Source organism: Trachypithecus francoisi, unplaced genomic scaffold (assembly GCF_009764315.1).
Source record: "Trachypithecus francoisi isolate TF-2019V2 unplaced genomic scaffold, Tfra_2.0 Lachesis_group12, whole genome shotgun sequence".
In the NCBI taxonomy this organism is placed as follows: domain Eukaryota; kingdom Metazoa; phylum Chordata; class Mammalia; order Primates; family Cercopithecidae; genus Trachypithecus; species Trachypithecus francoisi.
Window position 1 is genome coordinate 10,384,272 of NW_022681457.1, and position 27,578 is coordinate 10,411,849.

The following is a 27,578-nucleotide window of genomic DNA, read 5'->3' on the forward strand; positions in this document are numbered from 1 at the left end:
AGTGTCTCCTTCGGTTCTGCACCTAAGCTGAGAGCCCCTTCATCTCACCCTGATCTCTACCCAGTTTCTAACAAGCCGTCTTGTAAGATGCCCGGACTTAAATGGTTACGGCCTGTGAAAGGGGTGAAGGGGGCTTTCATCTCTCAAAAGTCTGAACTCTGCATGGCCTGTTGCCTTGTTCCCTAAAAGGAATAAATCCATGAGTTGCCTTTGTTCAGCTCCTGGGCATTCACCCATGCACAGAGGAAAAAGTAAAACCTACGACTCAAGTACATTTTTTTTTTTTTTTTAGTGAGCAAGTTTGAGAGTCTGCAGTTCGGACTACCCTGAGAACTGATAGGAAGGTGGGAGCCCCAGGCACTCCCAGGTCCTGTCGCAGCAGCTGGTGGGGTTCCCACTCCATGCCGTGCAGAGCCTGAACTCGGGATGATACCTGCACCTGCTCTCTGGCCGGGCTCCGGCACAGGAAGCCCTCAGCAAACCCCCCTGGCAGGGGCTGTGCACAGCCACACAGTGGACAGACAACAGCTCGCCGCACCACACCGTCACGGAGGCGGCGGTTATTCGGAGCACCTCAGCGCTGAAGAAACCAAGGCTCACAGAGGACCTCTGCATGCACAAGGTCCCACAGGTACCCAAGAATCCGAGTGCCAGACAGCTTGCCCATGCTCTTTGTGGAGCACCTTGGAGCCCTCCCCCACAGGCACTGCAGGCTGTCCTGACATGGCCCACAAGTGCACGGAGCCTGTTCCTCCTCGGCCATTGCCAGTTTACATTCCCAGGGGAAGCATCAGAGGGCCCCGCTCCCCTGCTGGCAGCGGAGCACATAGGACCAGCCAGACCCCAGGGCAGTGGTCACCTGCAGGCCAGTCCACTGCGGCCAGCACCGCCCCCTAGAAGCAGCTGGGGGCATGGGGGCCGGCAGTCCTGGGTCTCCCCGCTCAGGTGGTGCCAGCACCGCCCCCTAGAAGCAGCTGCGGGCATGGCGGTCAGCGGTTGTCCGTCTCCCAGCTCAGGGGGTGCCAGGAAGCCACGGGCATGGCAGACAGCGGCCCTCGGTCTTGCGGCTCCATCCTGGCTTTCAAATCTGCTCCCTCACAGAGGGAGCCTCTAAGCCCACCAGGCGGGCGCTTTCAGCCCAAAGCCTCCGGGCCACCTCCTCATCCTCAGCCTCGGGCGCCGGGGCCTTCTCTTTGAGTCCATCGAAATACTTTCCGGAAACATCTGCCAGTTCCTCTGCCACGGCCAGGTATGTGGTGGGCTGGGCGGCCAGCTGGGGGCTCTTGACCAGCAGCCAGAAGATGGGCCCTGGAATCAGACACACAGGGCATTCAGTCCACACACGCTCAGACAGAAGTGAGGACGCCCCACTCCCCCGTCAGGGAGCTCCAGAACCCTCCTCCAGCCCGTTCCCCTTGGCCGCCTCCATCTGCAGTTCCCTTCCCTGGCACTGCCCAGGCTGGTACTGCCCAGGCTAATCCCTCCAGACCAGGGATCAGACCAGAAGCTGCCTGCCCCAAGGAGCCCTCCTGGCTTTGTCCGGGAGAATGGAAGCTCTCCTCCTCTTGGTTAGCCCCAGTCCTCACCCTACCCCATTTCTCCTTAAATAACTTATTAAATGCACCTAGCACCAGTCTCAGGTTAAGAATTTTTTTTTTTTGGCCAGGCAAGGTGGCTCAGGCCTGTAATCCCAGCACATTGGGAGGCCAAGGCGGGCGGATCACCTGGTGTCAGGAGTTGCAGACCAGCCTGGCCAACATGATGAAACCCCATTTCTAATAAAAATACAAAAATTAGCTGAGTGTGGTGGCGGGTGCCTGTAATCCCAGCTGCTTGGGAGGCTGAGGCAGGAGAATCCCTTGAACCTGGGAGGCGGAGGTTAGAGTGAGCCGAGATTGTGCCATTGCACTCCAGCCTGGGTGACGAGCAAAATTCCGTCTCAAAAAAAAAAAAAAAAATTATTTATGTATGTATGTATGTATGTATTGATTGATTGATTGATTGATTGGGACCTGGTGTCTCGCTCTGTCACACAGGCTGGAGTGCAGTGGCGCGATCTTAGCTCACTGTAACCTCCGCCTCAAGCAATTCTCCTGCCTCAGCCTCCCGAATAACTGGGACTTCAGGCACCCGCCACCATGCCCAGCTAAATTTTTTTTTTTTTTTTGAGACAGAGTTTCACTCTTGTTGCCTAGGCTGGAGTGCAATGGCATGATCTCAGCTCACCACAACCTCCGCATCCCGGGTTCAAGCAATTCTCCCGCCTCAGCCTCCCGAGTAGCTGGGATTACAGGCATGCACCACCACGCCCAGCTAATTTTGTATTTTTAGTAGAGACAGGGTTTCTCCACGTTGGTCAGGCTGGTCTCAAACCCCCAACCTCAGGTGATCTGCCCGCCTCGGCCTCCCAAAGTGCTGGGATTAGAGGTGTGAGCCATGGCGCCCAGCCTTAATTTTTGTATTTTTAATAGAGATGGGGTTTCACCATGGTGGCCAGGCTGGTCTCGAACTCCTGACCTGAGGTGATCCACCTGCCACAGCCTCCCAAAGTGCTGGGATTCCAGGCGTCGCTATTAGCCTGGCCAAGTTAAGATTCCTGATACCAACCACTTCACCCACTCCATGTTTTTCAGGATTATAAACACTAGTTATAAAGCTTGAACTGGCTGGGGATGGTGGCTCACACCTGTCATCTCAGCACTTTGGGAGGCTGAGGCAGGTGGATCACCTGAGGTCAGGAGTTCGAGACCAGCCTGACCAATATGGTGAAACCCCACCTCTACTAAAAATACCAAAATTAGCTGGGCGTGGTGGTGTGCACCTGTAATCCCAGCTACTTGGAGACAGGAGAATCGCTTGAACCTAGGAGGTGGAAGTTGCAGTGAGTCAACATCGTGCCATTGTAGTCAAGCCTGGGTGACAGAGCAAGACTTCATCTCAAAAATAAGTAAATAAAGCTCCAACTGTTTATTCCGCCTGTTCTCTGGACGGGGCACTGTGCTGGCCCTTTTAAGGAAGGTCTTGTCGGCCGGGCGCGGTGGCTCAAGCCTGTAATCCCAGCACTTTGGGAGGCCGAGGTGGGCGGATCACGAGGTCAGGAGATCGAGACCATCCTGGCTAACACGGTGAAACCCCGTCTCTACTAAAAAATACAAAAAACTAGCCGGGCGAGGTGGCGGGCGCCTGTAGTCCCAGCTACTCGGGAGGCTGAGGCAGGAGAATGGCGTAAACCCAGGAGGCAGAGCTTGCAGTGAGCTGAAAACTAGCCACTGCACTCCAGCCCGGGCGACAGAGCAAGACTCCGTCTCAAAAAAAAAAAAAGGAAGGTCTTGTCTAACCCAGTGCCTGTGAGGTGAGTCCTGTTATGGCCTCCACTCTGCAGATGAAGACACAGGCTCAGAGAGGTAACGGCACTTCCCCAGGAGGCACGGCTGGTTTGCGGTGAAGCTGGAGTTACCCTGAGCACAGCCTGACTCCAGGAGTCAGCTCCATGGCCTCTTCCTCTGAGACACGGTTTTCTCATCGGCCAGTGGGGCTCTGCCTGCTTCTTGAGGCTGTTAGAGGTTGGCAGGCCAGGTCGACAGAGGAAAAGGACCCATCCTGTGCCTCAGAAGACACAGACGAGGAGCAGGCATGAGGCCCCAGGGACCGTCTCTGAGGGAGGGTCCTGGGCTCTGGGCTGAGAAAGCAGGGGTGGAGGGCTCAGCGTGGAGACCCCAGGCTGGGAGGGGACTCACCGAGCGTGGTGCTGGAGAAGGTGGAGCCATGGATGCCCGTGTGTCTGCCCAGCTCTGTCCTGGCCACGCCGGGGTGCAGGGCGTTGACGGTCACATCAGAGCCTGGGGAAGAAACAGAAGACTGAGGGAGAGGTTCAGCGTCACCTGGAAGGCTGTGGCAGCCCACACCCAGCTGTGCTGCTTCCAGGCGCTTCCTACACTCAAACCCCATCGTCCCTCTTCTCTGAAATCTTAGTGAAGTCATCTTATCTTGCAGGGCGGCTCTGCCACATGGCTGCTGGGAGCCGACCTTTCCTGGAGGGCTTGATAAACCCAGAACGCTGAGCTCACCCTGGGAGTCCAAATCGCTGGGTGAGGGTGAGATCTAAGATACTGTAACTCTGACCAGCTCCCACTGGGGCTGGCACTGCTGGTCCACAGACCATCTTTCAGAAGCAAAGGCCCGGCACAGATTCCTCAACCTCAGCACTATGGACGCTGTGGATCGGGAGGAGTGAGGGGCCGTCCTGTGTGCTGTAGGACATTGAGCAACATCCGGGCCTTGACCCTCCAGATGCCCAGAGCAATCTCTCCCCCACCCAGCTGTGATCACTGTTGTTTCCAGGCATTGACAACTGTGGGCCACAACTGCCCCTGGTTGAGACTCACTGGCTGGAGCCAAAAGGCTGAGCTGCCTGCCCAACAGCAGCAGGGAGGGACACCTGATCCAGGCAGACTAGACCACCTGGGATGAACAGACAATCATCAGAAGAATGATCGATTAGTGATGTCTGCTTCAGGCACCAGAAGGGGGCAGGGTGGTCCCTGTGCTCTGCTTTCACGGATTCTGTTGTGGAGCCACAGCTTGGCCTCCCATCAGCCTAGAAGGGCTGCGCTAGGCTCAGAGTAAAGCAAGAGGGAGGCCGAGCCTAGCGTCCCGCACCTTGCAGCCGCCGGCTCAGCTCCTTGGTGAAGAGGACGATGGCCAGCTTGCTCTGGCAGTAGGCAGCTTTGGTGTTATACTTCCTCGTCTGCCAGTTCAAGTCATCAAAGTCTATGTGCCCAGCAACATGGGCCAAGGACGAGAGGTTGATGATCCGCGAAGGGGCTGAGGCTTTCAGCTTGTCCAGCAGCAAGTTCGTCAAGAGAAAGTGACCTGGATTAAGGATGACAAAAAGGTCACTTTTGGCTCACGCCTAAAATCCCAGCACTTTGGGAGGACAACGGGGGAGGATCGCTTGAGCCCACGGGGCAGCCCCCTGCCCAGGCCTCACCCAGGTGGTTAACGCCAAACTGCATCTCGAAGCCGTCCTCGGTGGTCCAGTGGGGGCACCGCATCACGCCTGCGTTGTTGATTAGAATGTCCACTCGCTCCTCCTCTGGAACAGAGGGGTGGGGAAGGAGACATCAGGGTGAGGACAGACCCCAGCCTGAGGCAGCAGTAGAAACGTTCCTGTGCTCCCGGGACCCGTGAACATGGCCTGTGCCGGAAACAGGGTCTGTGCTGAAGTGGCCACGTCAGGAAGAGGTCATTAGGGTGAGCCCTAATCCAGTGACTGGTGTCCTTATAGGAAGGGAAAACAGAGACAGAGACACACGGGGAGAAGGCCACGTGTGGACGGAAGCGGAGACCAGAGAGGCGCAGCTCCAAGATGAGTGTGGGCGCCCCCACTGGAAGTGGAAGAGACTGGGAGGATTACCGCCTGTCTCACAGGATCACAGCCACAGGGACACCGTGATTCAGACTGCCAGCTGTGGACCTGTGAGGGAATGCGGGTCTGAGGGTGTAAGCCACTGGGTTTGAGGTGCCTCGTTACAGCAGGCCCAGGACACTCACACCCCCTCCATCTAAGCCTTAGGACTCTTTCCTGCAGGAGCCCCAAGGCCAAACGGGGTTACCGGTGCGAGCCCCGGCACTGCAGGTTTGCAAGTGCGGTTTCATTCCCAAGCCTGCCACCTCACTCGCACAAACAGGGCACACAGATGGAGACTGCAGCCTCAGTTTCCTCAGCTGTAAAATGCGCTGAACCACAGGGCCTTTCTCCCTATATCGCTCGGCTCGGGTTCCATAACAAAGTGCCACAGACAGGTGGTTTAAAATCTCACAGACCTGGCCGGGTGCAGTGGCTCACGTCTGTAATCCCAGCACTTTGGGAGGCCGAGGTGAGCGGATCACCTGAGGTCAGGAGTTTGAGACCAGCCTGACCAACATGGAGAAACTGCGTCTCTACTAAAAATACAAAATTAGCCGGGCGTGGTGGCGGGCACCTGTTGTGCCAGCTACTCAGGAGGCTGAGGCAGCAGAATCGCTTGAAACCAGGAGGCAGAGGCTGCAGTGAGCAGAGATCGCACCACTACACTGCAGCCTGGGCAACAAGAGCGAGACTCCATCTCAAAAAAAAAAAAAAAAAAGAAAAAAAAAAATCACAGTCCCAGAGGCTGGAAGTCCCAGATCAAGGTGTGGGCAGGGCTGGTTCCCTCTGAGGGCCCTCAGGGAGAATCTGTTCTGGCCTCTCTCCTTGGCTCACAGGTGACCGTCTCCTCTCTCCCTTCTCCCTTCCTCTTCCCTTTGGAGCTCTCTCGCTCTTTTTTCTTTCCTTTTTAAATTTTATGTGCATATATATACTTTTTTTCAGACATGGTCTCACTATGTTGCCCAGGCTGGTCTCAAACTTTTGGCCTCAAGCAATCCTCCTGCCTTGGCCTCCCAAAGTGCTGCGATTTCACTGCGGCCTATTTTTTTTTGGAGGTGGAGTTTCATTCTTGTCGCCCAAGCTAGAGTGCAATGGCGCGATCTCAGCTCACCACAACTTCCACCTCCCGGGTTCAAACAATTCTCCTGTCTCAGCCTCCCGGGTAGCTGGACTACAGGCATCCGCCACCACACCCAGCTAATTTTTTGTATCTTTAGTAGAGACGGGGTTTCACCATGTTGGCCAGGCTAGTCTCAAACTCCCGACCTTGTGATCCACCTGCCTTGGCCTCCCAAAGTGCTGGGATTGCAGGCATGAGCCACCGCACTCGGTCTATTTTTTATATTTCTTTGAGACAGGGTCTTTCTCTGACACCCACGCTGGAGTACAGTGGTGTAATCACTGCTCACTGCAGCCTCAACCTCCCAGGCTCAAGCAATCTTCTTGCCTCAGCCTCCCAAGTAGTTGGGGCCACAGGCACACGACACCGTGCCCGGCTGGCACGTCTGTTTCTGTGTGGAAATTTCCCCTTTTAATAAGGACACCAGTCACTGGATTAGGGCCCACCCTAATGACCTCATTTTAACTTGAGGACCTCTGTAAACACCCACCTCTAAATGAAGTCACATGCTGAGGGACAGGGGGTCAGGATCCCAACCTATCTTTGAGGGTGGGGCACACGATGGAATTCATAATGCTCCTGAAGTGGTTTTCTTTTTTTGGTTTTTTGTTTTTTTTTTTTTTGAGATGGAGTCTCCCCCTGTCGCCCAGGCTAGAGTGCAGTGGGCGATCTCGGCTCACTGCAAATTCTGCCTCCTGGGTTCACGCCACTCTCCCGCCTCAGCCTCCCGAGTAGCTGGGACTACAGGCGCCCACCACCACGACCAGCTAGTTTTTTTGTATTTTTAGTAGAGACGAGATTTCACCGTGTTAGCCAGGATGGTCTCGATCTCCTGACCTCATGATCCGCCTGCCTTGGCCTCCCAAAGTGCTGGGATTACAGGCGTGAGCCACCGCGCCCGGCCTCCGAAGTGGCTTTCAGCGGGGATCATGAATTAGGTGTCCAGTGCGTACCACACCGAGACACCGTCTCGTTTTCTGTGTGAGGAGGAGGGGTTGGGGTTGCAGCACACCCGTCATGAATACGAGCTCCGGAGGAGGACAGACGAGACGAGTTCAAACCCTGGCTCCACCCAGACCAGCTGCCTAACCCTGGCCAAGTCACGTCGCTTCTCTGTGACGCAGTTTACTCCTCGTAAAAAAAAATAAATAAATAACATCACCTGCCTGGTACAACTGTATAGTTACTCATTCGGTAAGTATTTTCTAAGCATCTATTACTGGGCACTGGAAATACAGGGTGTACAGCACAGCCGAGGCCCCGTCCGCGTAGACCGCACGTTCCAGTGCAGCTGCGAGCCGCTTCCACTCGGGAGAGAATCTACCCGGAACAGAGCTGTGTGGAAGCTGACAGCAGGCCCCTCTCAGGAGCTGAAGCTGGGACCAGGAAAATGAGGCGGGGCGCACGTGCAGAGACCCAGGGAAGGGGAATGCAGGCAGCAGGCACAGCGTGGGTGAGGAGGCCCCAAGGCGGGAGCAGGGAGACTCCACTCACAGCTGGGCACCCAGGAGTGCCGCCGGCTTCTGTTGTTTTGGTTTATTCTTTTTTTTTTGAGATGAAGTCTCACTCTGCCACCCAGGCTGGAGTGCCATGGTGTGATCTAGGTTCACTGCAACCTCTACAGCCTGGGTTCAAGTGATTCTCCTGCCTCAGCCTCCCGAGTACTGGGATTACAGGTGCCTGCCACCATGCCTGGCTAATCTTTGCATTTTTAGTAGAGATGGGGTTTCACCATCTTAGTCAGGCTGGTCTTGAATTCTTAACCTCGTGATCCACCCACCTCCACCTCCCAAAGTGCTGGGATTACAGGTGTGAGCCACCACACCCAGCCTGTTTTTTTTTTTCTTTTTATGAGAGGGAATCTCACTCAGTGGCCCAGGCTGGAGTGCAGTGGCGCGATCTCCGCTCACTGCAACCTCCACTGCCAGGGCTCAAACGATCCTCCCACCTCAGCCTTCCACACCGCTGAAACCACAGGCACCCGACACCACAAGCAACCACTTTTAAAATTTTTTGTAGAAATGGGGTTTGGCTGTGTTGCCCAGGCTGATCTCGAACTTCTGAGCTCAAGCAATCCACCCACCTTGGCCTCCCAAAGTGCTGGGATTACAGGCATGGGCCACAGTGCCTGGCCTGTTGTTTTGTTTATCTGGGAACTGCCTCAACCTTTTTTTTTTTTGGACACAGGGTCTCACCCCGAGTGCAGTGTTACAATCAAAACTCACTGCAGGCCAGGCGTGGTGGTTCACGTCTGTAATCCCAGCACTTTGGGAGGCCGAGGCAGGCGGATCACCTGAGGTCAGGAGTTCGAGACCAGCCTGACCAACATGAAGAAACGCCGTCTCTATTAAAAATACAAAATTAGCCAGGCATGGTGGCGCATGCCTGTCATCCCAGCTACTTGGAAGGTTGAGGCAGGAGAATCACTTGAACCCAGGAGGCGGAGGTTGTAGTGAGCCGAGTTCACGCCATTGCACCAGCCTGGGCAACGAGAGCAAAACTCCGTCTCAAAAAAAAAAAAAAAACAAACTCACTGTAGCCTCAACCTCCCAGGCTCAAGCAATCTTCCCACCTCAGCCTCCCGAGTAGTTGGGACTACAGGTGCACACCATCACGCCTAATTGTTTTTTGTTTTTTTGTTTTGTTTTTTGAGATGGAGTCTGGCTCTGTCGCCCAGGCTGGAGTGCTGTGGCGCAATCTCAGCTCACTGCAAGCTCCGCCTCCCAGGTTCAGGCCATTCTCCTGCCTCAGCCTCCCGAGTAGCTGGGACTACAGGCGCCCGCCACCTCGCCCGGTTAATTTTTTTGTATTTTTTAGTAGAGATGGGGTTTCACCATGTTAGCCAGGATGGTGTCTCGATCTCCTGACCTCATGATCTGCCCACCTCAGCCTCCCAAAGTGCTGGGATTACAGGCGTGAGCCACTGCGCCCATCATGCCTACCTAATTGTTTTTTATTTTTTGTAGAGATGAGGTCTTGCTATGTTGCCCAGGCTGATCTCAAACTCCCTGATAAACAAGGCTGTGGGTACTTCCTAGGGCTCTTTGCTTTGCATTCTTTCTTTTTTTTTTTTTTTTTTTTTTTTTTTTTTTTTGAGACGGAGTCTCGCTCTGCCGCCCAGGCTGGAGTGCAGTGGCCGGGTCTCAGCTCACTGCAAGCTCCGCCTCCTGGGTTTACGCCATTCTCCTGCCTCAGCCTCCCAAGCAGCTGGGACTACAGGCGCCCGCCATGTCGCCCGGCTAGTTTTTTTTGTATTTTTTAGTAGAGACGGGGTTTCACCATGTTAGCCAGGATGGTCTCGATCTCCTGACCTCGTGATCCGCCCGTCTCGGCCTCCCAAAGTGCTGGGATTACAGGCTTGAGCCACCGCGCCCGGCCTGCTTTGCATTCTTTCTAGTCTGGCACTGGAAAGAGCCACGGCTTCCAGCTTTGTCAGAGTGTCAGCTCACAAACGGTGATCTTCCCAAAACTTGTCTCCCAAAGTGCCGGGATCACAGGCGTGAACCCTCGCACCTGGCCTGCCCAAACGTGGTAGAATACACACGACATAAAATGCACCATCTTCACTATTTTTAAATCCACTGATATCTTTATTCCTGGCTGTTGATCTTAGGAAAACACCAAGAAGCTGGTACTTGATTTGCTAAAAATGTCACAGATACAGCTTTACTTCATCCTCTATAGAGAATCCCAGAAAATAGAAGGAATTATTATTCCATTTCCCGGAAGAGGAACGTGTGGCTAAGAAAGGAGGCACCACCTGCCCAGGTGTATCCAGCCTGGGTCCTTACTGTCCACAAGGCCCTGCACTGTCTCAGGGACCTCAGTGCTCTGGACACCTGTCTCTACAAGCCAGAGACAGGATGAGAGGCGCCCCGGGCGGGACTGCCTCAGACGGTGTGCATGAAGGCGACAGTGCTGTACCTGGTACACAGCAGGTGCTTAATAAATATTCATCCACCTCTGAGACTGTTCTCACTGTTCTTTGTGATCTCACCATAGCGCCTCTCACCTGCTCCACAACAGTGCCGGCTCTTGATCCCCAAGGGCACAGCAGGGGCTCAATATGAATGAATGAATGAATGAAGAAACCTGCACCTGCCTCCCTATGGCTATGAGTGGCACAAGGACAGCTCTGGTTCACCTCACATCTCCAGCACCTGGTCAGGTCTGAGATCACCTTTGCTAAATAAATGAGGTCCCACAACTCCCCCTTTCCTTGTTCATTTCCTGAGTACCCATTTACTGAGTGGGGCACATTGACTCTGAACAAGAAAGCTTTGGCCCTTTCAGTGCCAGACTAGAAAAGAAACAAGGGCTCCTGCCTGGAATCCCAGCACTTTGGGAGGCCGAGGCGGGCGGATCACGAGGTCAGGAGATCGAGACCATCCTGGCTAACACGGTGAAACTCCGTCTCTACTTAAAATACAAAAAATTAGCCGGGAGTAGTGGCGGGCGCCTGTAGTCCCAGCTACTCGGGAGACTGAGGCAGGAGAATGGCATAAACCCGGGAGGCGGAGCTTGCAGTGAGCCGAGATCGGCCACTGCGCTCCAGCCTGGGCGACAGAATGAGAGAGTCTCAAAAAAAAAAAAAAGAGTCCGGGCGCGGTGGCACAAGCCTGTAATCCCAGCACTTTGGGAGGCCGAGACGGGCAAATCACGAGGTCAGGAGATCGAAACCATCCTGGCTAACACGGTGAAACCCCGTCTCTACTAAAAATACAAAAACAAATTAGCTGGGCGAGGTTGCGGGCGCCTGTAGTCCCAGCTACTCGGGAGGCTGAGGCAGGAGAATGGCGTGAACCCGGGAGGCGGAGCTTGCAGTGAGCTGAGATCGCGCCACTGCACTCCAGCCTGGGGGCAGAGCGAGACTCTGTCTCAAAAAAAAAAAAAAAGAAGAAGAAACAAGCGGCCAGGCACGGTGGCTCACACCCGTAATCCCAGCACTTTGGGAGGCCGAGGCGCAGGGATCACAAGGTCAGGAGTTCAAGACCAGCCTGGCCAACATAGTGAAACCCCGTCTCTACTAAAAATACAGAAATGAGCCAGCCATGGTGGCACACGCCTATAGTCTTGGGAGGCTCAGGTAGGAAAATCGCTTGAACCCAGGAGGCGGAGGTTGCAGTGAGCTGAGATCGCGTCACTGCACTCCAGCCTGGGTGACAGAGCAAGACTCCATCTCAGAAAAAAAAAAAAAAAAAAAAATTGCTAAGAGGCCAGGTCTTGCTCTGTCGTCCAGGCTAGAGTGCAGTGGCACAAACATGGCTCCCTGCAGCCTTGAACTCTCAGGCTCCAGCGATCCTCCTGCCTCAGCCTCCTGAGTAGCTGGGGCTATAGGCACATGCCAGGATGCCCAGCTAATTTTTTTTTTTTAACCTTTGGTACACACAAGGTCTCACTATGCTTCCTACGCTGGTCTCTAACTCCTGAGCTCATGCAATCCTAAGAGAAGAGATTGTAAATGTGGTCACCACAAAAACAGGTAAGTATTTGAAGTAATGCATATGTTAATTAGCTTGATTTAGTAATTCTACAATGTATACAATGTACATCATGTTGTACGTAATATATACAAGTGTACCTGTCAACTAAACAATAAATAATTTTAATGTATTCTTGAGTCTATTTAAAGATGAACAAGAATAGAAAAGCTAGAGTGTGGTCCCAGTCTTACATGAAAATATATAAATTCACACACACAAACCAATTAGAAACAAGACTGGAAAGAAACCCATCAAAACTTTAACAGTGATTATCCTGGGGTTGGTGCAGATCAAAGGTGTTTAGTTCTGTCTTTTTTTTTTTTTTTTTTTTTGAGACAGAGTCTTGCTCTGTCACCCAGGCTGGAGTGCAGTGGCGTGATCTTGGCTCACTGCAACCTCCGCTTCCCGGGTTCACACCATTCTCCTGCCTCAGCCTCCCAAGAAGCTGGGATTACAGGTGTGCACCACCACGCCCAGCTAATTTTTGTATTTTTAGTAGAAACAGGGTTTTACCATGTTGGCCAGGCTGGTGTCGAACTCCTGACCTCAAGTGATCCACCCACCTCAGCCTCCCAAAGTGCTGGGATTACAGGCATGAGCCACTGCACTCGGCCAGTTCTGTCTTCGCTACACTGCAGTATTTTATAAATGTCCCATAACTAACACAAATTTATTTAACCATGGTGGGGGAGGTACTTGATCAATAAATACTTAATAAGGTCAGGCGCGGTGGCTCAAGTCTGTAATCCCAGCACTGTGGGAGGCCAAGGCGGGTGGATCACTTGAGCCCAGGAGTTTGAGACCAGCCTGAGCAACAGGGTGAAACCCCAGCTCTACAAAAAAAAAAAAATATATATATATATATAAAATAATTACTCTGTGTGGTGGCATAAGCCTATACTCCCAGCTACTTGGAAGTGGGAGGATCACTTGAGCCCAGCAGACTAAGACTGCAATGAGCCATGATTGCACCACTGCACTCCAGCCTGGGTGACAGAGCAAGACCCTGTCTCAAAAAAAAAAAAGAAAAAATTAGCCAGATGCAGTGATGTGCTTCCATAGCCCCAGCTACTCAGGAGTCTGAGGCAGGAGGATCACTTGAGTCCAGGAGGTCAAGGCTGCAGGGAGCTGTGTTTGCGCCACTGCACTCTAGCCTGGGTGCCAGAGACAGACCCTGTCTCAAACAAACTAATTATTCAGGCCGGGCACAGTGGCTCACGCCTGTAATCCCAGCACTTTGGGAGGCTGAGGCAGGTGGATCACCTGAGGTCAGGAGTTCGAGACCAGCGTGGCTAACGTGGTGAAACCCCGTCTCTACTAAAAATAAAAAATTAGCAGGGTGTGGTCACCGGCACCTTAATCCCAGCTACTCAGGAGGCTCTGTGCTTGAAGCCAGGAGGCAGAGGTTACAGTGAGCCGAGATCATGCCGTTGCACTCCAGCCTGGCCGACAGAGTGAGACTCTGTCTCAAAAAAATATAATAATAAATAAATGAATAAGTAAAGTCATTGCTTGCAGGCTGTACAAAAAAAGGCAGCAACTGGATTTGGCCCCTAGCCCATGGTTTGCCAAAACTCTGCTCTAAAGTTTGCTTGCTTCATTCACTCCTCAGAGCCTGGCCCTGGGAGCCGCCTCTCCCAGTCCTCATCCCACACGGCCAGCGTTCTCCTCCTACCTTCAATGATCTTCGCTGCAAACTCTCGGATGGACTTGAGGGAAGCCAAGTCCAGGTGCCGGGCATTGACGTGGTGGTTGAGAGTCTGCCCGCGGATGTCCTTTGCCGCCGCCTCACATTTCTCCATGTCTCGGCAGGCCAGGATGATGTTGCCTCCTGAAAACCCAGGATGGAAAAAGATTTAGAATAATCATCCACGCCTGGCCGGGCACGGTGGCTCACGCCTGTAATCCCAGCACTTTGGGAGGCCAAGGCGGGTGGATCACTTGAGGTCACGAGTTCAAGACGAGGCCAACAATGGAGAAACCCCGTATCTACTAAAAATACAAAATTAGCTGGTTGTGGTGCCACACGCCTGTAGTCCCAGCCACTCGGGAGGCTGAGGCAGGAGAATCACTTGAACCCAGGAGGTGGAGGTTGCAGTGAGCTGAGGTCACGCCACTGTACTCCAGCCTGGGCGACAAGAGCAAAACTCCCTCTCAAAAAAAAGAGTAATAATAATTTCTAATGTTGTGCAACCATTACAACCACCTATTTCTCAAACTGTTTCGTCTTCCCAAACTAAACTTCTGTGCCCATTAAACAATTAACTCCCCATTCTCCCCTCCCCTCCCAAGCCCTGGCAAGCCACCATTCAAACTTCTCTATGAATTTAACTCTAGGTAGCTCCTATAAGTGGAATCATACAGTATTTGCTCTTCTGTCGACTGACTTATTTCACTTTGTAGAATGTCCTCAAGGTTTGATCTGTTTCAATGACCTTACTTTTTGTTTTGTTTTGCTTACTTTTTGTTTTGTTTTGTTTTGCTTTGTTTTGAAGATGGAGTCCCGCTCTGTTGCCCAGGCTGCAGTGCAGTGGTGCGATCTCGGCTCACTGTAACCTCTGCCTCCCGGGTTCAAGTGATTCTCCTGCCTCAGCCTCTCGGATAGCTTGGGATGACAGCCACCCACTACCATGCCTGGCTAATTTTTGTATTTTTAGTAGAGATGGGGTTTCACCATGTTGGTTAGGCTGGTCTCGAACTCCTGACCTGCTGATCCATCCGCCTTAGCCTCCCAAAGTGCTGAGATTGCAGGCGTGAGCCACCACGCCCAGCCAGAATGCCCTTCGTTTTTAAGGCTGAATCATATACCACCATCTACAGAGCCCACATTCTGTTTCTCTGTTCATCTGTGGATGGGTGCCTGGCTTGCTTCCACTTTCGGACTGTGAATAATGCTGCAATGAGCATGGATGTGCAAATATCTCTCTGAGAGCCAAAGCAGGGGAGATTTTACCTCTCTTGGCCAGTTCCAAGGCGGTCTGCTTCCCGATGCCTGTGTTGGCGCCCGTCACGATGACCGTCTTCCCAGGGATGGTGGCCTTGCTGGGACAAGCCCCACCGGTGACATAGTCCCTGAGGGTGAGAAGCGGCATGGTCAGTCCCGTCTGCCAACTCTCACTCCACGTGCCCCTGACTGAGTGATCTCAGGCCAACCCGTCTGAGCTCACTCACGTCCCCCAACTGAAACAGACATCAGCACATCACACCACGGGATCTCTGTCCTGTTCTCCAGAAACGCCTCCACCCAGTGTCTGGTGTGTGGAACGCATTCAGCAAGTGACAGTCTTTTTTTTATTCAGACGGAGTCTGTGTCTGTCGCCCAGGCTGGAGTGCAGTGGCGCGATCTCGGCTCACTGCAAGCTCCGCCTCCCGGGTTCACGCCATTCTCCTGCCTCAGCCTCCCGAGTAGCTGGGACTGACTACAGGCGCCCGCCACCACGCCTGGCTGATTTTTTGTATTTTTAGTAGAGACGGGGTTTCACTGTGTTAGCCAGGATGGTCTCGATCTCCTGACCTCGTGATCCACCCACCTTGGTCTCCCAAAGTGCTAGGATTACAGGCGTGAGCCACCATGCGTGGCGACAGTCATTATTTTATAAATGCCCACTGCATGAGATTCCCAGCTGGGTGAGGTGGCTCGCACCTGTAATCCCAGCACTTTGGGAAGCCAAAGTGGGGGGCGGGGGGGGCAGGTCACTTGAGGTTAGGAGTTCGAGTCCAGCCTGGTAAACATGGGGAGACCCCCATCGCTACTAAAAATACAAAAAGTGGCCAGGCATGGTGGTGCACACCTGTAATCCAGCTACTCGGGGGCACGAGAATTGCTGAGGCACAAAAATTGCTTGAACCTGGAAGGCGGGGATTGCAGTGAGTCAAAAGGCGCCAGCCTGGGCAACAGGGTAAGATGCCGTCTCAAAAAAATTTTAATTTAAATTTAAAATGCCCATTGCATGAGATTCCCGTGGCTGCTGTACACATTACCACAAACTGAGTGGCTTAAAACCACGTAAGTGCATCCTCCTACAGTTCTTTAGGTCAAGAGTCCAAAATACATCTCACTGGAATGAATCAAGGTGTTGGCAGAGTCAGGTTCCTTCTGGAGGCTCTGGGGAGAATCCGTTTCCAGCTCCTACAAATCACCACATTCCTCCACTCTCGGCCCCGCCTCCACCTTCAAACTGCATAATCACTGGAACCTCTCCTTTATTTATTTATTTTTTTAATTTAATTTTATTATTATTATTTTTTTGAGACGGAGTCTCGCTCTGTCGCCCAGGCTGGAGTGCAGTGGCCGGATCTCAGCTCACTGCAAGCTCCGCCTCCCGGGTTCACGCCATTCTCCAGCCTCCCGAGTAGCTGGGACTACAGGCGCCTGCCACCTCGCCCGGCTAGTTTTTTGTATTTTTTAGTAGAGACGGGGTTTCACCGTGTTAGCCAGGATGGTCTCGATCTCCTGACCTCGTGATCCGCCCGTCTCAGCCTCCCAAAGTGCTGGGATTACAGGCTTGAGCCACCGCGCCCAGCCTTTTTTATTTTTTATTTTTTTTGAGGCAGAGTCTCACTCTGTAGCCCAGGCTGGAGTGCAGTGGCATGATCTCAGCTCACTGTAACCTCCACCTCCCAGGTTCAAGCGATTCTCCTGCCTCAGCCTCCTGAGTGGCTGGGATTACAGGCACGTGCCACCACGCCCGGCTAATTTATTTTGTATTTTTAGTAGAGACCGAGTTTTACCACGTTGGTCAGGCTGGTCTCAAACTCCTGACCTTGTAATCCGCCTGCCTTGGCCTCCCAAGTGCTGGGATTACAGGCTTGAGCCACCGCGCCCAGCCTTTTTTATTTTTTATTTTTTTTGAGGCAGAGTCTCACTCTGTAGCCCAGGCTGGAGTGCAGTGGCATGATCTCAGCTCACTGTAACCTCCACCTCCCAGTTCAAGCGATTCTCCTGCCTCAGCCTCCTGAGTGGCTGGGATTACAGGCACGTGCCACCACGCCCGGCTAATTTATTTTGTATTTTTAGTAGAGACCGAGTTTTACCACGTTGGTCAGGCTGGTCTCAAACTCCTGACCTTGTAATCCGCCTGCCTTGGCCTCCCAAAGTGCTGCAATTACAGGGGTGAGCCACCGCACCTGACAACCTCTCTTATCTTGCATCTCCCCTCGGACTGAGCCTTCTGCTCCCTCTTATAAGGACCCTAGAAGACTACAAGGCAGGCCTGGCACAGTGCCTCACACATGTAATCCCAGCACTTTGGGGGGGCAAAGACAGGAGGATCACTTGAGGTAAGGAGTTCAAGACCAGCCATGGCCAACACGCTGACACCCCATCTCTACTAAAAATACAAAAATTAGCAGGGTTTGGTGGTGCGCGCCTATAGACTCAGCTACTCAGGAGGCTGAGGTGGGAGGATCACGTGAGCCCAGGGAGGCTGAGGCTGCAGTGAGCTGTGACAGCATGACTGCACTCCAGCCTGGGGGACAGAGAGACCTTGTCTCAAAAAAAAAAAAAAAAAGACTACATGATAATCATAAGATCCTTCACTTGGCTGACCACAGCGGCTCATGCCTGTAGCCAGCACTTTGGGAGGCCGAGGTGGGCAGATCACCTGTGGTCAGGAGTTGGAGACCAGCCTGACCAACATGGAGAAATCTCATGGAAAATACAAAATTAGCCAGGCGCTGGGCACGGTGGCTCACGCCTGTAATCCCAGCACTTTAGCAGGCCGAGGCAGGCAGATCACGAGGTCAGGAGATGGAGACCATCCTGGCTAACACAGTGAAACTCCATCTCTACTAAAAATACAAAAAATTAGCCAGGCATGGTGGCGGGCGCCTGTAGTCCCAGTTACTCGGGATGCTGAGGCAGAAGAATGGCGTGAACCCAGGAGGCAGAGCTTGCAGTGAGCCGAGATCGCGCCACTGCACTCCAGCCCGGGCGACCGAGCGAGACTCCGTCTCAAAAAAAAATAAAAAGAAATTAGCCAGGCGTGGTGGCACATGCCTGTAATCCCAGCTACTCAGGAGGTTGAGGCCGGAGAACTGCTTGAACCCGGGAGGCGGAGTCTGTGGTGAGCCAAGGTCGCGCCATAGCGCTCTAGCCTGGGCAACAAGAGCAAAACTTCGTCTCAAAAAAAGGATCCTTCACTTAACACATCAGCAAGAACCTCTGACACCTGAGGTAAAGTACTCACACGTTCCGAGGATTAGGACGTGGACCCCTCTGTGGAGCCATGACTCTGCCCACCACACCCATGTCCCACAGAGGCTAATGCTGGAAACAAGCCAGTGTCCAGCAACAGGAGGCTGAGCAGGTAAACAGCACTGCACCCACAGGAGAGAAGGGCACCATGCAATACAGTGTCCACCAGCCACCGAGGCTAATTTTTAAGTAAGTTTAAATTAAGAAGGCCGGGAAGGTGGCTCAAGTCTGTAATCCCTGCACTTTGGGAGGCCGAGGCGGGCGGATCACCTGAGGCGCAGGTGTTTGAGACCAGCCGGGCCAACATGGCAAAACCCCGTCTCTACTAAAAAAACAAAAATTAGCCGGGCGTGGTGGCGCACCTGTGGTCTCAGCTCCTGGGGACGCTCAGGTGGGAGGATCACCTGAGCCCAGGAGGTCAAGGCTGCAGTGAGCCAAGATCGCGCCACTGCACTCCAGGCTGGGCGCCAGAGCCAGATTCTGCCTTTAAAAACAAACGAACAAATAAATAATACAATAAAATAAAGAGTTTAAAAGTCTGGAAGGAAAGCAACATTTACGAGGGCCCAGGTTCGCCCTTCCCTCCGAGTGACCTTGGGCCGGTGACCTGGCCTGCCAGAGCGCAGGTTTGCCCCACTCGGGGCAGGCACTGCCGGTCGAGAGCTGCCGGGGCTGGACCCGGGAGCGAGGGGCAGGGGTCTCCGCCGCCTTCCCTGCTCCCGCGCGGGAGGCCTGCCTTGACCGTGCACGCGGGGCTAGAAGATACTCACTTGAGCAGCACGGCGGCGCCTGCTACTGTGCCCAGCACCGACAGCGGCAGCAGGTAGCGGCTCATGCCGGGCCGGGGACAGGGGTCGGGGGGTCGAAGCGGAGCTGGCTGCACACTAGCCGCCCCGGCCCCTCCAAGGAAGAGCCCGCGGCGCAGCCTCCCACGTGCGGAGGCGCACGCGCGGCGGGGCCCGCGGGTTCCGGAACTGGGCTGCGAGGGGCGGGGCGCGGGCGGAGGGGGCGGGGATCCCAGGGGCGGGACCTATGAGCACGGTCCTGAGCGCTGTCACAGCTGGGAGAGGTGGTTTCAGGAGCCTATGGGCGTGGCTACGTCAGGGGGCGGGGCCTATGGTTTGTTCGAATGACGTCATACTTGCCGCACCATGTAAAGCGCGACACAGCTCTGGCGTGAAACAGGTTCGAATCCCACCATTGTCAATCCAGACTGTGACCCTGTGTCTTTCATTTTTTTTTTTTTTTTTTTTTTTTTTTTTGAGACGGAGTCTCGCGGTCCACTTGCATGGCCGGATCTCACTCACTCAAGCTCCGCCTCCGGGTTTACGCCATTCTCCGCCTCAGCCTCCCGAGTAGCTGGGACTACAGGCGCCTGCCAACTCGCCCGGCTAGTTTTTTCTATTTTTTAGTAAGACGGGGTTTCGCCGTGTTAGCCAGGATGGTCCTCGATCTCTTACCTCGGATCCAATTCTCGCCTCCCAAAGTGCTGGGATTACAGGCTTGAGCCACCGCCCGGCCCGTGTCTTTCAAATATATCAGCCTATTCTTTCATCTGGAAATGTGTGTTTACCTTCTTCATAGACTTTTGGGGATAATTTGAGAATTTCCATGCACAGAAACAAGGATCTAGTAGCCTGCAGGTACCCAAGCTCCTGGGGTCCTGCGGGAGAAGGCAGCTAGGGGCCTGGACTCCTGGGTCTGAGGGAGGAGGGGCTGGGGGCCTGGACTCCTGGGTCCAAGGGAGGAGGGGCCGGGGGCATGGACTTCTAGGTCCCAGGGAGGAGGGACAGGTGCCTGGACTCCTGACTCTGAGGGAGGAGGGGCTGGTGGCCTGATTAATTTCCAGATTCTCAGAATCTCATCCCCATGTCTGGCTCTGCACAGAGATATCTTCCCTGAACTCTGCCGGCACTACCTTTCTTAGATTGAGTATTGCAGACACTCCTGCACTTACCTGTCCATGTTTATCACCCCCACCAAACTGGGATGCACCTCTGGGCACCTGCTTCCGCTTGCACTGCTCAGAGCGAGCATATCTGATCACCACCTCCTACCCCTGACAGTGCCTGAGACTCCAGGAGCAGACACTGCTGGGAACAGGGAAGAATTCAACCCAAGTCACTCTAACTAGGAGTAAGTTTTCTTCCGCATCAGATGAACTGTCATCTTCTTATATGAGTCCTGCCATAATGGAGATTACACAGGCAGGAAGAGCTATGTTAAGACCTTAGTCCATGGCCCGGTGCAGTGGCTCACGCCTGTAATCCCAGCACTTTGGGAGGCGGAGGTGGACGGATCATGAGGTCAGGAGATCGAGACCATCCTGGCCAACATGGTGAAACCCTGTCTCTACTAAAAATACAAAAATTAGCCGGGTGTGGTGGCGCTCACCTGTAGTCCCAGCTATTCAGGAGGCTGAGGCAGGAGAATCACTCGAACTCAGGAGGCAGAGGTTGCAGTGAGCCGAGATCGCCTTACTGCATTTCAGCCTGGCGACAGAGTGAAACTCTGTCAAAAAAAAAAAACAAAAACAAAACAAAAACACACCTTAGTCCTGTAGACCTTAAGCTCTCACCATCTCAAACGTATTAAACCAGTTACACGATGACAAATGCTGTATAATTTCACTTACATGAGGCACTTGGAGGAGTCAAATTCATAGAGACAGAAAATAGAGTGGTGGCTGCCAGGGGCTGGAGGAGATGAGACTGGGAAGTCGCAGGATTTGTGTTTTTTTGGTTTGGTTTTGTTTCGTTTTTTGAGAGACAGTCTCACTGCGTCGCCCAGGCTGGAGTGCAGTGGCGTGATCTTGGCTCACTGCAACCTCCGCCTCCTGGGTTCAAGCAATTCTCCTGCCTCAGCCTCCCGAATAGCTGGGGCTACAGGCGTGCGCCACCACGCCCAGCTAATTTTTGTATTTTTAGTAGAGATGGGGTTTCACCATGTTGGCCAGGATGGTCTCAAACTCCTGACCTCAGGTGATCCACCTGACTCACCCTCCCAAAGTGCTGGGATTACAGGCATGAGTCACTGCACCAGCCCGAAAGCTGTTGTTGCTGTTGTTGTTGTTGTTGTATTTGAGACGGAGTCTTACTCTGTCCCCAGGCTAGAGTGCAGTGGCATGATCTTGGCTCACTGCAACATCTGCCTCCCGGGTTCAAGCCATTCTCCTACCTCAGCCTCCTGAGTTGCTGGGATTACAGGTACCCACCACTAAGCCCAGCTAATTTTTGTATTTTTAGTAGAGATGAGGTTTCACCATGTTGGCCAGGCTAGTCTCGAGCTCCTGTCTTCAGGTGATCGACCTGCCTGAGCCTCCCAAAGTGCTGGGATTGCAGGAGTGAGCCACTACACCTGGCCGGGAAGCTTTTTTTTTTTTTTTTGAGACAGAGTCTTGCTCTGTCGCCCAGGCTGGAGTGCAGTGGCCGGATCTCAGCTCACTGCAAGCTCCTCCTCTGGGGTTTACACCATTCTCCTGCCTCAGCCTCCTGAGTAGCTGGGACTACAGGCGCCCACCACCTGGCCCAGCTAGTTTTTTGTATTTTTTAGTAGAGATAGGGTTTCACCATGTTCGCCAGGATGGTCTCGATCTCCTGACCTCGTGATCCACCCGCCTCGGCCTCCCAAAGTGCTGGGATTACAGGCTTGAGCCACCGCGCCCGGCCGGGGGAAGCTGTTTTTAAATAGATACAGAGTTTGTTTGCAAAATAATAAAAAGACCTGAAGGTCTTTTGTGCAACCATGTTGCACAACTAAAAGTAAAAATTTTAGGCTGGGCATGGTGGTGGTAATCCCAGCACTTTCAGAGGCCAAAGTGTAGAATAGCATGAGCCCAGAAGTTTGAGACCAGCTTGGACAACACGGCAAAACCTTATCTCTACAAAAAATACAAAAATTAGCAGGTTTGGTGGCATGCATCTGCAGCCTCAGCTACTTGGGAGGCTGAGGTGGGAGGATTGCTTGAGCCCAGGAGGTCAAGGCTATGATGAGCTGTGATTGTGCCACTGCACCCCAGCCTGGGTGACAGAGCAAGACCCTGTCTCAAAAATAATAATAATAAATGTTTAAATTTAATAACACGGGCAATTGGTTCAGATGCTCATTTTCTCAACCTTGAAATAAAAAACAAAACACTGTTTTTCTCTATGTCTTTTTCTCCTTTTCTGTAAACTGAAATCCTAATATCACTGACCTCCAGGACAGGAATCAGCAAACTTTTTCTACAAACAGCAAGATAGTAAATAATTTCAGACTTGTGACCCATACAGTTGCACCTCCTCGGCCATAGTAACTGGGAAGCAGTCATAGATGATATGAAAACAAGTGAGCATAGCTGTGTTCCCATAAAATTTTATTTTCAAAAATAAGCAGTGGGCCATAGTCTGCCAGCTCCTGTTTGAGAGTCTCGCTCCGATGCCCAGGCTGGAGTGCAGTGACGCAGTCTCAGCTCACTGCAACCTCTGCCTCCTGGGTTCAAGCTATTCTCCTGCCTCAGCCTCATGAGTAGCTGGGATTACAGGTGCTCGCCAACACGCCTAGCTAATTTTTGTATTTTTAGTAGAGACGGGATTTTGCCGTGTTGGCTAGGCTGGTTTCGAACTCCGGACCTCAGGTGATCCACCTGCCTCAGCCTCCCAAAGTGCTGGAATTGCAAAATGTGAGCCACCGTGCCCGGCTACCTGTCATTGAATTTGGAAGGATGACATGAAGTCATTCATAACAACGACTTAATCCATGGTAAGTGCCAGAACATTGCTGGCTGTTAGTATGGTTATTATAAAGAGAACAACGCATGCAAATTCCTCCTCTGAAGACCTCCTACCTGATTCCCAGACACACCCAAGAGAGTTAGAACATCTATTTGGACTCCAGGTGGGCTGGGCACCCCTTTACCATTTTCCTGGTTGTTAAGTTGCTGGTCAGCATTGGGTGCTGTCCCAGGTGCTGAGAGGATTCTCCCACAATGCCCTTTGCTTTCCCCATCAGAGGGTTTATGGCACCCAATTCTCATTCTCATTCTCTCTCTCCTTTCTTGTTCTTCTCTAACTCTCCTCTCTCTCTCCCCCCTCTCCTTTTTCTCTTCCTCTCTCTCTGCTCTGTCTTCTCTGTCTCTCTCCTCTTTTCTCCCTCTCTCTCTCACACACACGTCTTTCCCTTCCTTTCTCTTTCTCTTTCCTCTCTTTCTTCCTCTCTCTCTCCCTCTCCGTTCTTCTCTCTGTCTTCCTCTCTCCTTTTCTCTTCCTCTCTCCTTCTCTCTTCCTCTCTCTCTTTCTTTCTTCCTCTCTCTCTTCTTGTCTCTCCCCTCTCTCTTTTTTTCTCTCTCTCCCTCTCCCTCCTTCTCTCTGTCTTCCTCTCTCCTTCTCTCTTCCTCTCTCTCTTCTTCTTTCTCTTCCTCTCCCCCCAACTCTGTCTCCCTACATACATCTTGAGAAGCCTCAGCAGTGTAAGGTAAGTTTAGCTGTCCTGAAGCTGTGCAGAGATAAGCACAGGGGCCAACGAGCTCCAGTTGTCCCAGACTCCAGCCGTTTGTGTCTTTCCAGCCCAAGCAGCTCCCCAGCTTCTTGCCGGCCCCAGCCATCACCAAAGGGCACACAGACAAGCTGCCTCCACCAGGGCCTGTGCAGATGGTAGGTTTTTGAGCAAAATAAATATGGTCCTTGTCTGAAGCCACTGAGTTTTAGAATAATTTGTTATATGGCTGTAGTAACTGGAATGATTGATCTAGGTTTATTTATTTTATTCATCCTCACTGCATGCAGCACATGGCATGGCTCAATCACTAGAAGGAAAGAAGAGAAGAAGGGAGGGAGGGGCAGAGGGTGGACAGGAGAGGATGGTAGGAAGGAAAGAAGACAGGAAAGGAGCATGTTGGTGGCCTTGCCTGCAAACTGAGCAGACACCACGCAAACAGGTGACCTCCCAGTTAAGATGGAGGGGACTCAGGGCTCAGGAGGGGCAGAAGGCCCCTGTGTTGGAGAGCTGGGCAAGCTTTCTGTAGGAAATGATGGGGATCACGGCCATGTGAGCCAGCAAGATTTCCTCCAGCCAGGAAGGAGACTCCAGGCTGTGGGAACAGCTTAAGCAGAAGGCAGGGGACAGGAATGCATGAGAGCTATTGTGGGAGGGGGAAGGGGCTGCCTGCCTGGGTTGGCATGCAGTATGGGAGGGGGTGGAAGGGATGAGGCAGGAGCCATCAGTAAAGGACCCAGAGCATGGCTCCAATGCCATGGTAGGAAGCTTGGCATAGACTCAGAGGGTGCTGGGTACCACTGAAGAGTGTTGAGCCACGGAGGGTCATGGGCAGATACATGCTTTAGAATTGCTGTTTTTTTCTGGCTGAGATGTAGAGTATGGACTGGAGAGGAGCACAGGGGACACAGGAAGGGCAGTTCTAGAAGGAGGAACTGTCCCACTAAGGAAAGTCAAGTAACTTCCTCGGTATCCATTCTTCCCTTCCGGCTCACGGCACTAGAGCCACTGATTGATAGCTGGGTGCCATTAATCTCTCTCTCTCTCTCTCCCCTCTTTCTCTCCCCTTCCTCTGTGTCTCCTCTCTCTCTCTCCCTCTCTCTCTCTCCCATCCCCTCTCTCCTCTCTCTCTCCCCTTTCTCTCCCCCTCCTCTGTGTCTCCTCTCTCTCTCTCCCCTCTTCCCCCCCCTTTCTCTCCCCCTCCTCTCTCTCTCATCTCTCTCATCTCTCTCTCTCTCTCCTCTGTCTCCTCTCTTTCTCTCTCTCTCTCTCATCTCTCTCTCTCCCTCTTTCTCTCCCCCGCTGTTCTCCTCTCTCCTCTCTCCCTCTCTCCTCTCTCTCTCCTCTCTCCCTCCTTCTCTCCCCCTCCTCTGTGTCTCCTCTCTCTCCCTCTCTCTCTCTCTCTCCCTTCTCTCCCCCTCCTCTGTGTCTCCTCTCTCTCTCTCTTCCCCTCTTTCTCTCCCCTTCCTCTTGTCTCCTCTCTCTCTCCTCCCTCTTCTCTCTCTCTCTCCCCCTTTCTCTCCCCCTCCTCTGTTCTCCTCCTCTCTCGCTCTCTCCTCTCTCTCCCTCTTTCTCTCCCCCTCCTCTGTGTCTCCTCTCTCTCTCTCTCCTCCCCCCCTTTCTCTCCCCCTCCTCTCTCTCTCCTCTCTCTCATCCTCTCTCCTCTCTCTCCTCTGTATCTCCTCTCTTTCTCTCTCTCTCATCTCTCTCTCCCTCTTTCTCTCCCCGCTGTGTCTCCTCTCTATCTCTTTCTCTCCCCCTTCCTCTCTCTCTTCCTCTCTGTTTCTCTCTCTCTTCCTCTTTCTCCCTCTCTCTGTCTTCCTGTTTTCCTTTGTCTCTCCCTCTCCCCCCAACTTTCCTTCCCTACACACATCTTGCGAGGCCTCAGCAGTGTAAGATAAGTTTAACTCCCCCATGGCTGGGCATGGTGGTGCACGCCTGTAATCCTAACACTTTAGGAGGCCGAGGCAGGCGGATCACTTGAGATCAGGAGTTTGAAATCAGCCTAGCCAACATGAAACCCTGTCTCTACTACAAGTACCAAAAAATCAGCTGGCATAGTGGCTCACGCCTGTAGTCCCAGCTACTCGGAAGGCTGAGGCAGGAGAATCGCTTGAACCCGGGAGTCAGAGGTTGCAGTGAGCAGAGATCGCACCTCTGCCCTCCAGCCTGGGCGACAGAGCGAGATTCTGTCTCAGAAAAATAAGACGAGGCTGGTGGCTCAAGCCTGTCATCCCAGGACGTTGGGAGGCCGAGGCAGGTGGATCACGAGGTCAGGAGATCGAGACCATCCTGGCTAACACGGTGAAACCCCGTCTCTACTAAAAATACAAAAAGTTAGCCGGGTGTGGTGGTGGGAGCCTGTAGTCCCAGCTACTCGGGAGGCTGAGGCAGGAGAATGGCGTGAACCAGGGAGGCGGAGCTTGCAGTGAGCCGAAATGGTGCCACTGCACTCCAGCCTGGGCGACAGAGCGAGGCTCCCCAGGAAGGAAGGAAGGGAGGAAGGGAGGAAGGGAGAGAGGGAGGGAGGAGGGAGAAAGGAAGGAGGAAGGAAGGAAGGAAGGAAGGAAGAAGAAGGAAGAAGAGAGAGAAGAGAAGAAAGAAAGAAAAGAAGAAAGAAAGAAGAAAGAAAGAAAGAAAGAAAGAAAGACCCTGATATTCAGGAGCTGAGAGTGAAATCACTGGCTCCAACCCAGGATCCAAACTCAAGTCTGTCCAAGTCTGTCTGATAGGTGACGGTCCTATCCCCGTCACCACCCCCTCCCCGACCCATCCACCACAGACCTGGGAAGGAGCCAGGCTCCTCCGGTTTCAGGAAAGGGCAGCACAAACCGCCCCTCCACGATCCCTCCCAGAGAGCAAACAGCTCTGGGCCGCCGCAAGTCTCCCTCCTCTTCCTGCCAGGCCGGTTCCCAGACCCACCCTCCCTGTGCCATAAGCGCCTCTCCCCGCACCCTCACCAGGGCTGGCTGGTCTCAGAGGAACACCCAGGAAAAACCTACCCGAACCCCTTTCCGCTGGGAAGGGGACCCGCCTGGGCTTCCTGACTGCCGAGGAGACCTCCCTCATCCCACACTTAGAGCTGCCTGCGTTTTCCTTCCTTCCTCAAGCAGGCTGGGAAGTCTAGAGACTCAGGCTTGGGCCAGCCCATTAGCATAAGCATTCAGCCACCGTCTCAGCTGCTACGGTCATTGCTGTCACCATCAACGTGACCGTCTCACACCTCACTTCCTCCGGCCAGCCACACCCCTGCACATTTAACCCGCCAGCCTCCCTAAGTTTCCTCTGTCTGAAATCCTCTCCGCATTCCTGGCTCATTCTCGAAATTGAGGTCAAAACCGCCTCCTTCCCTGACCACCCTATCTGAAGCAGCCGCACCTGCCTACTCGTAGTCACTCCGTCCCTTCACCTCTGTTTCGTTTCCTCTACAGCGTTTACCACAATCTGAAAGTCTTTTTTTTTTTTTTTTTGAGATGGAGTCTCACTCTGTCACCCAGGCTGGAGTGCAGTGGCCGGATCTCAGCTCACTGCAAGCTCCGCGTCCCGGGTTCACACCATTCTCCTGTCTCAGCCTCCGGAGTAGCTGGGACTACAGGCGCTTGCCACCTCGCCCGGCTAGTTTTTTGTATTTTTTAGTAGAGACGGGATTTCACAGTGTTAGCCAGGATGGTCTTGATCTCCTGACCTCGTGATCCGCCTGTCTCGGCCTCCCAAAGTGCTGAGATTACAGGCTTGAGCCACCGTGCCCGGCCTGAAAGTCTTATTCATGTAGGTGTCTACTTGTTTATCTCCCCACCACACCCACTAGGATGACAATATCACAAGGGCTGGGGTTTCATCTGACTCCTCCTCCTCTGTATCTCCAGCACATAAAGCATGCTTGGCACACCATAGGTG

General features: G+C 53.2%; 1 protein-coding gene across 3 annotated transcripts; it reads right to left on the bottom strand.

The window, feature by feature from the left end:
- Nucleotides 1-274: 274 nt before the first annotated feature.
- On the bottom strand, nucleotides 275-26,883 carry RDH13 (retinol dehydrogenase 13). 3 transcript variants are annotated; one of them, XM_033224421.1, is made up of 8 exons: nucleotides 18,980-19,190; nucleotides 14,967-15,085; nucleotides 13,689-13,844; nucleotides 4,991-5,095; nucleotides 4,660-4,872; nucleotides 3,738-3,839; nucleotides 1,044-1,308; nucleotides 275-987 (listed from the first exon to the last, which is right to left on the bottom strand). In XM_033224421.1, exons 1-7 carry the CDS (start codon nucleotides 19,042-19,044, stop codon nucleotides 1,082-1,084), a joined length of 987 nt encoding a protein of 328 aa, XP_033080312.1. In that variant the 5' UTR covers nucleotides 19,045-19,190; the 3' UTR covers nucleotides 275-987; nucleotides 1,044-1,081. The 3 variants fall into 3 exon arrangements, with proteins under 3 accessions (XP_033080312.1, XP_033080313.1, XP_033080311.1); XM_033224422.1 differs by lacking the exon at nucleotides 18,980-19,190 and adding an exon at nucleotides 26,684-26,883 and having other exon boundaries at nucleotides 275-1,308; XM_033224420.1 differs by having other exon boundaries at nucleotides 275-1,308; nucleotides 18,980-19,189.
- Between the last annotated feature and the right edge of the window lie 695 nt (nucleotides 26,884-27,578).

Excerpts from the sequence above, each read along its gene's own strand:
- RDH13 (XM_033224421.1), bottom strand. The coding sequence starts at position 19,044 with ATGAGCCGCTACCTGCTGCCGCTGTCGGTGCTGGGCACAGTAGCAGGC. Across the intron at positions 4,873-4,990 it reads GTTTGGCGTTAACCACCTGG|GTCACTTTCTCTTGACGAAC; the intron begins GTGAGGCCTGGG and ends TCCTTAATCCAG. Across the intron at positions 1,309-3,737 it reads CTTCTCCAGCACCACGCTCG|GGCCCATCTTCTGGCTGCTG; the intron begins GTGAGTCCCCTC and ends GTCTGATTCCAG.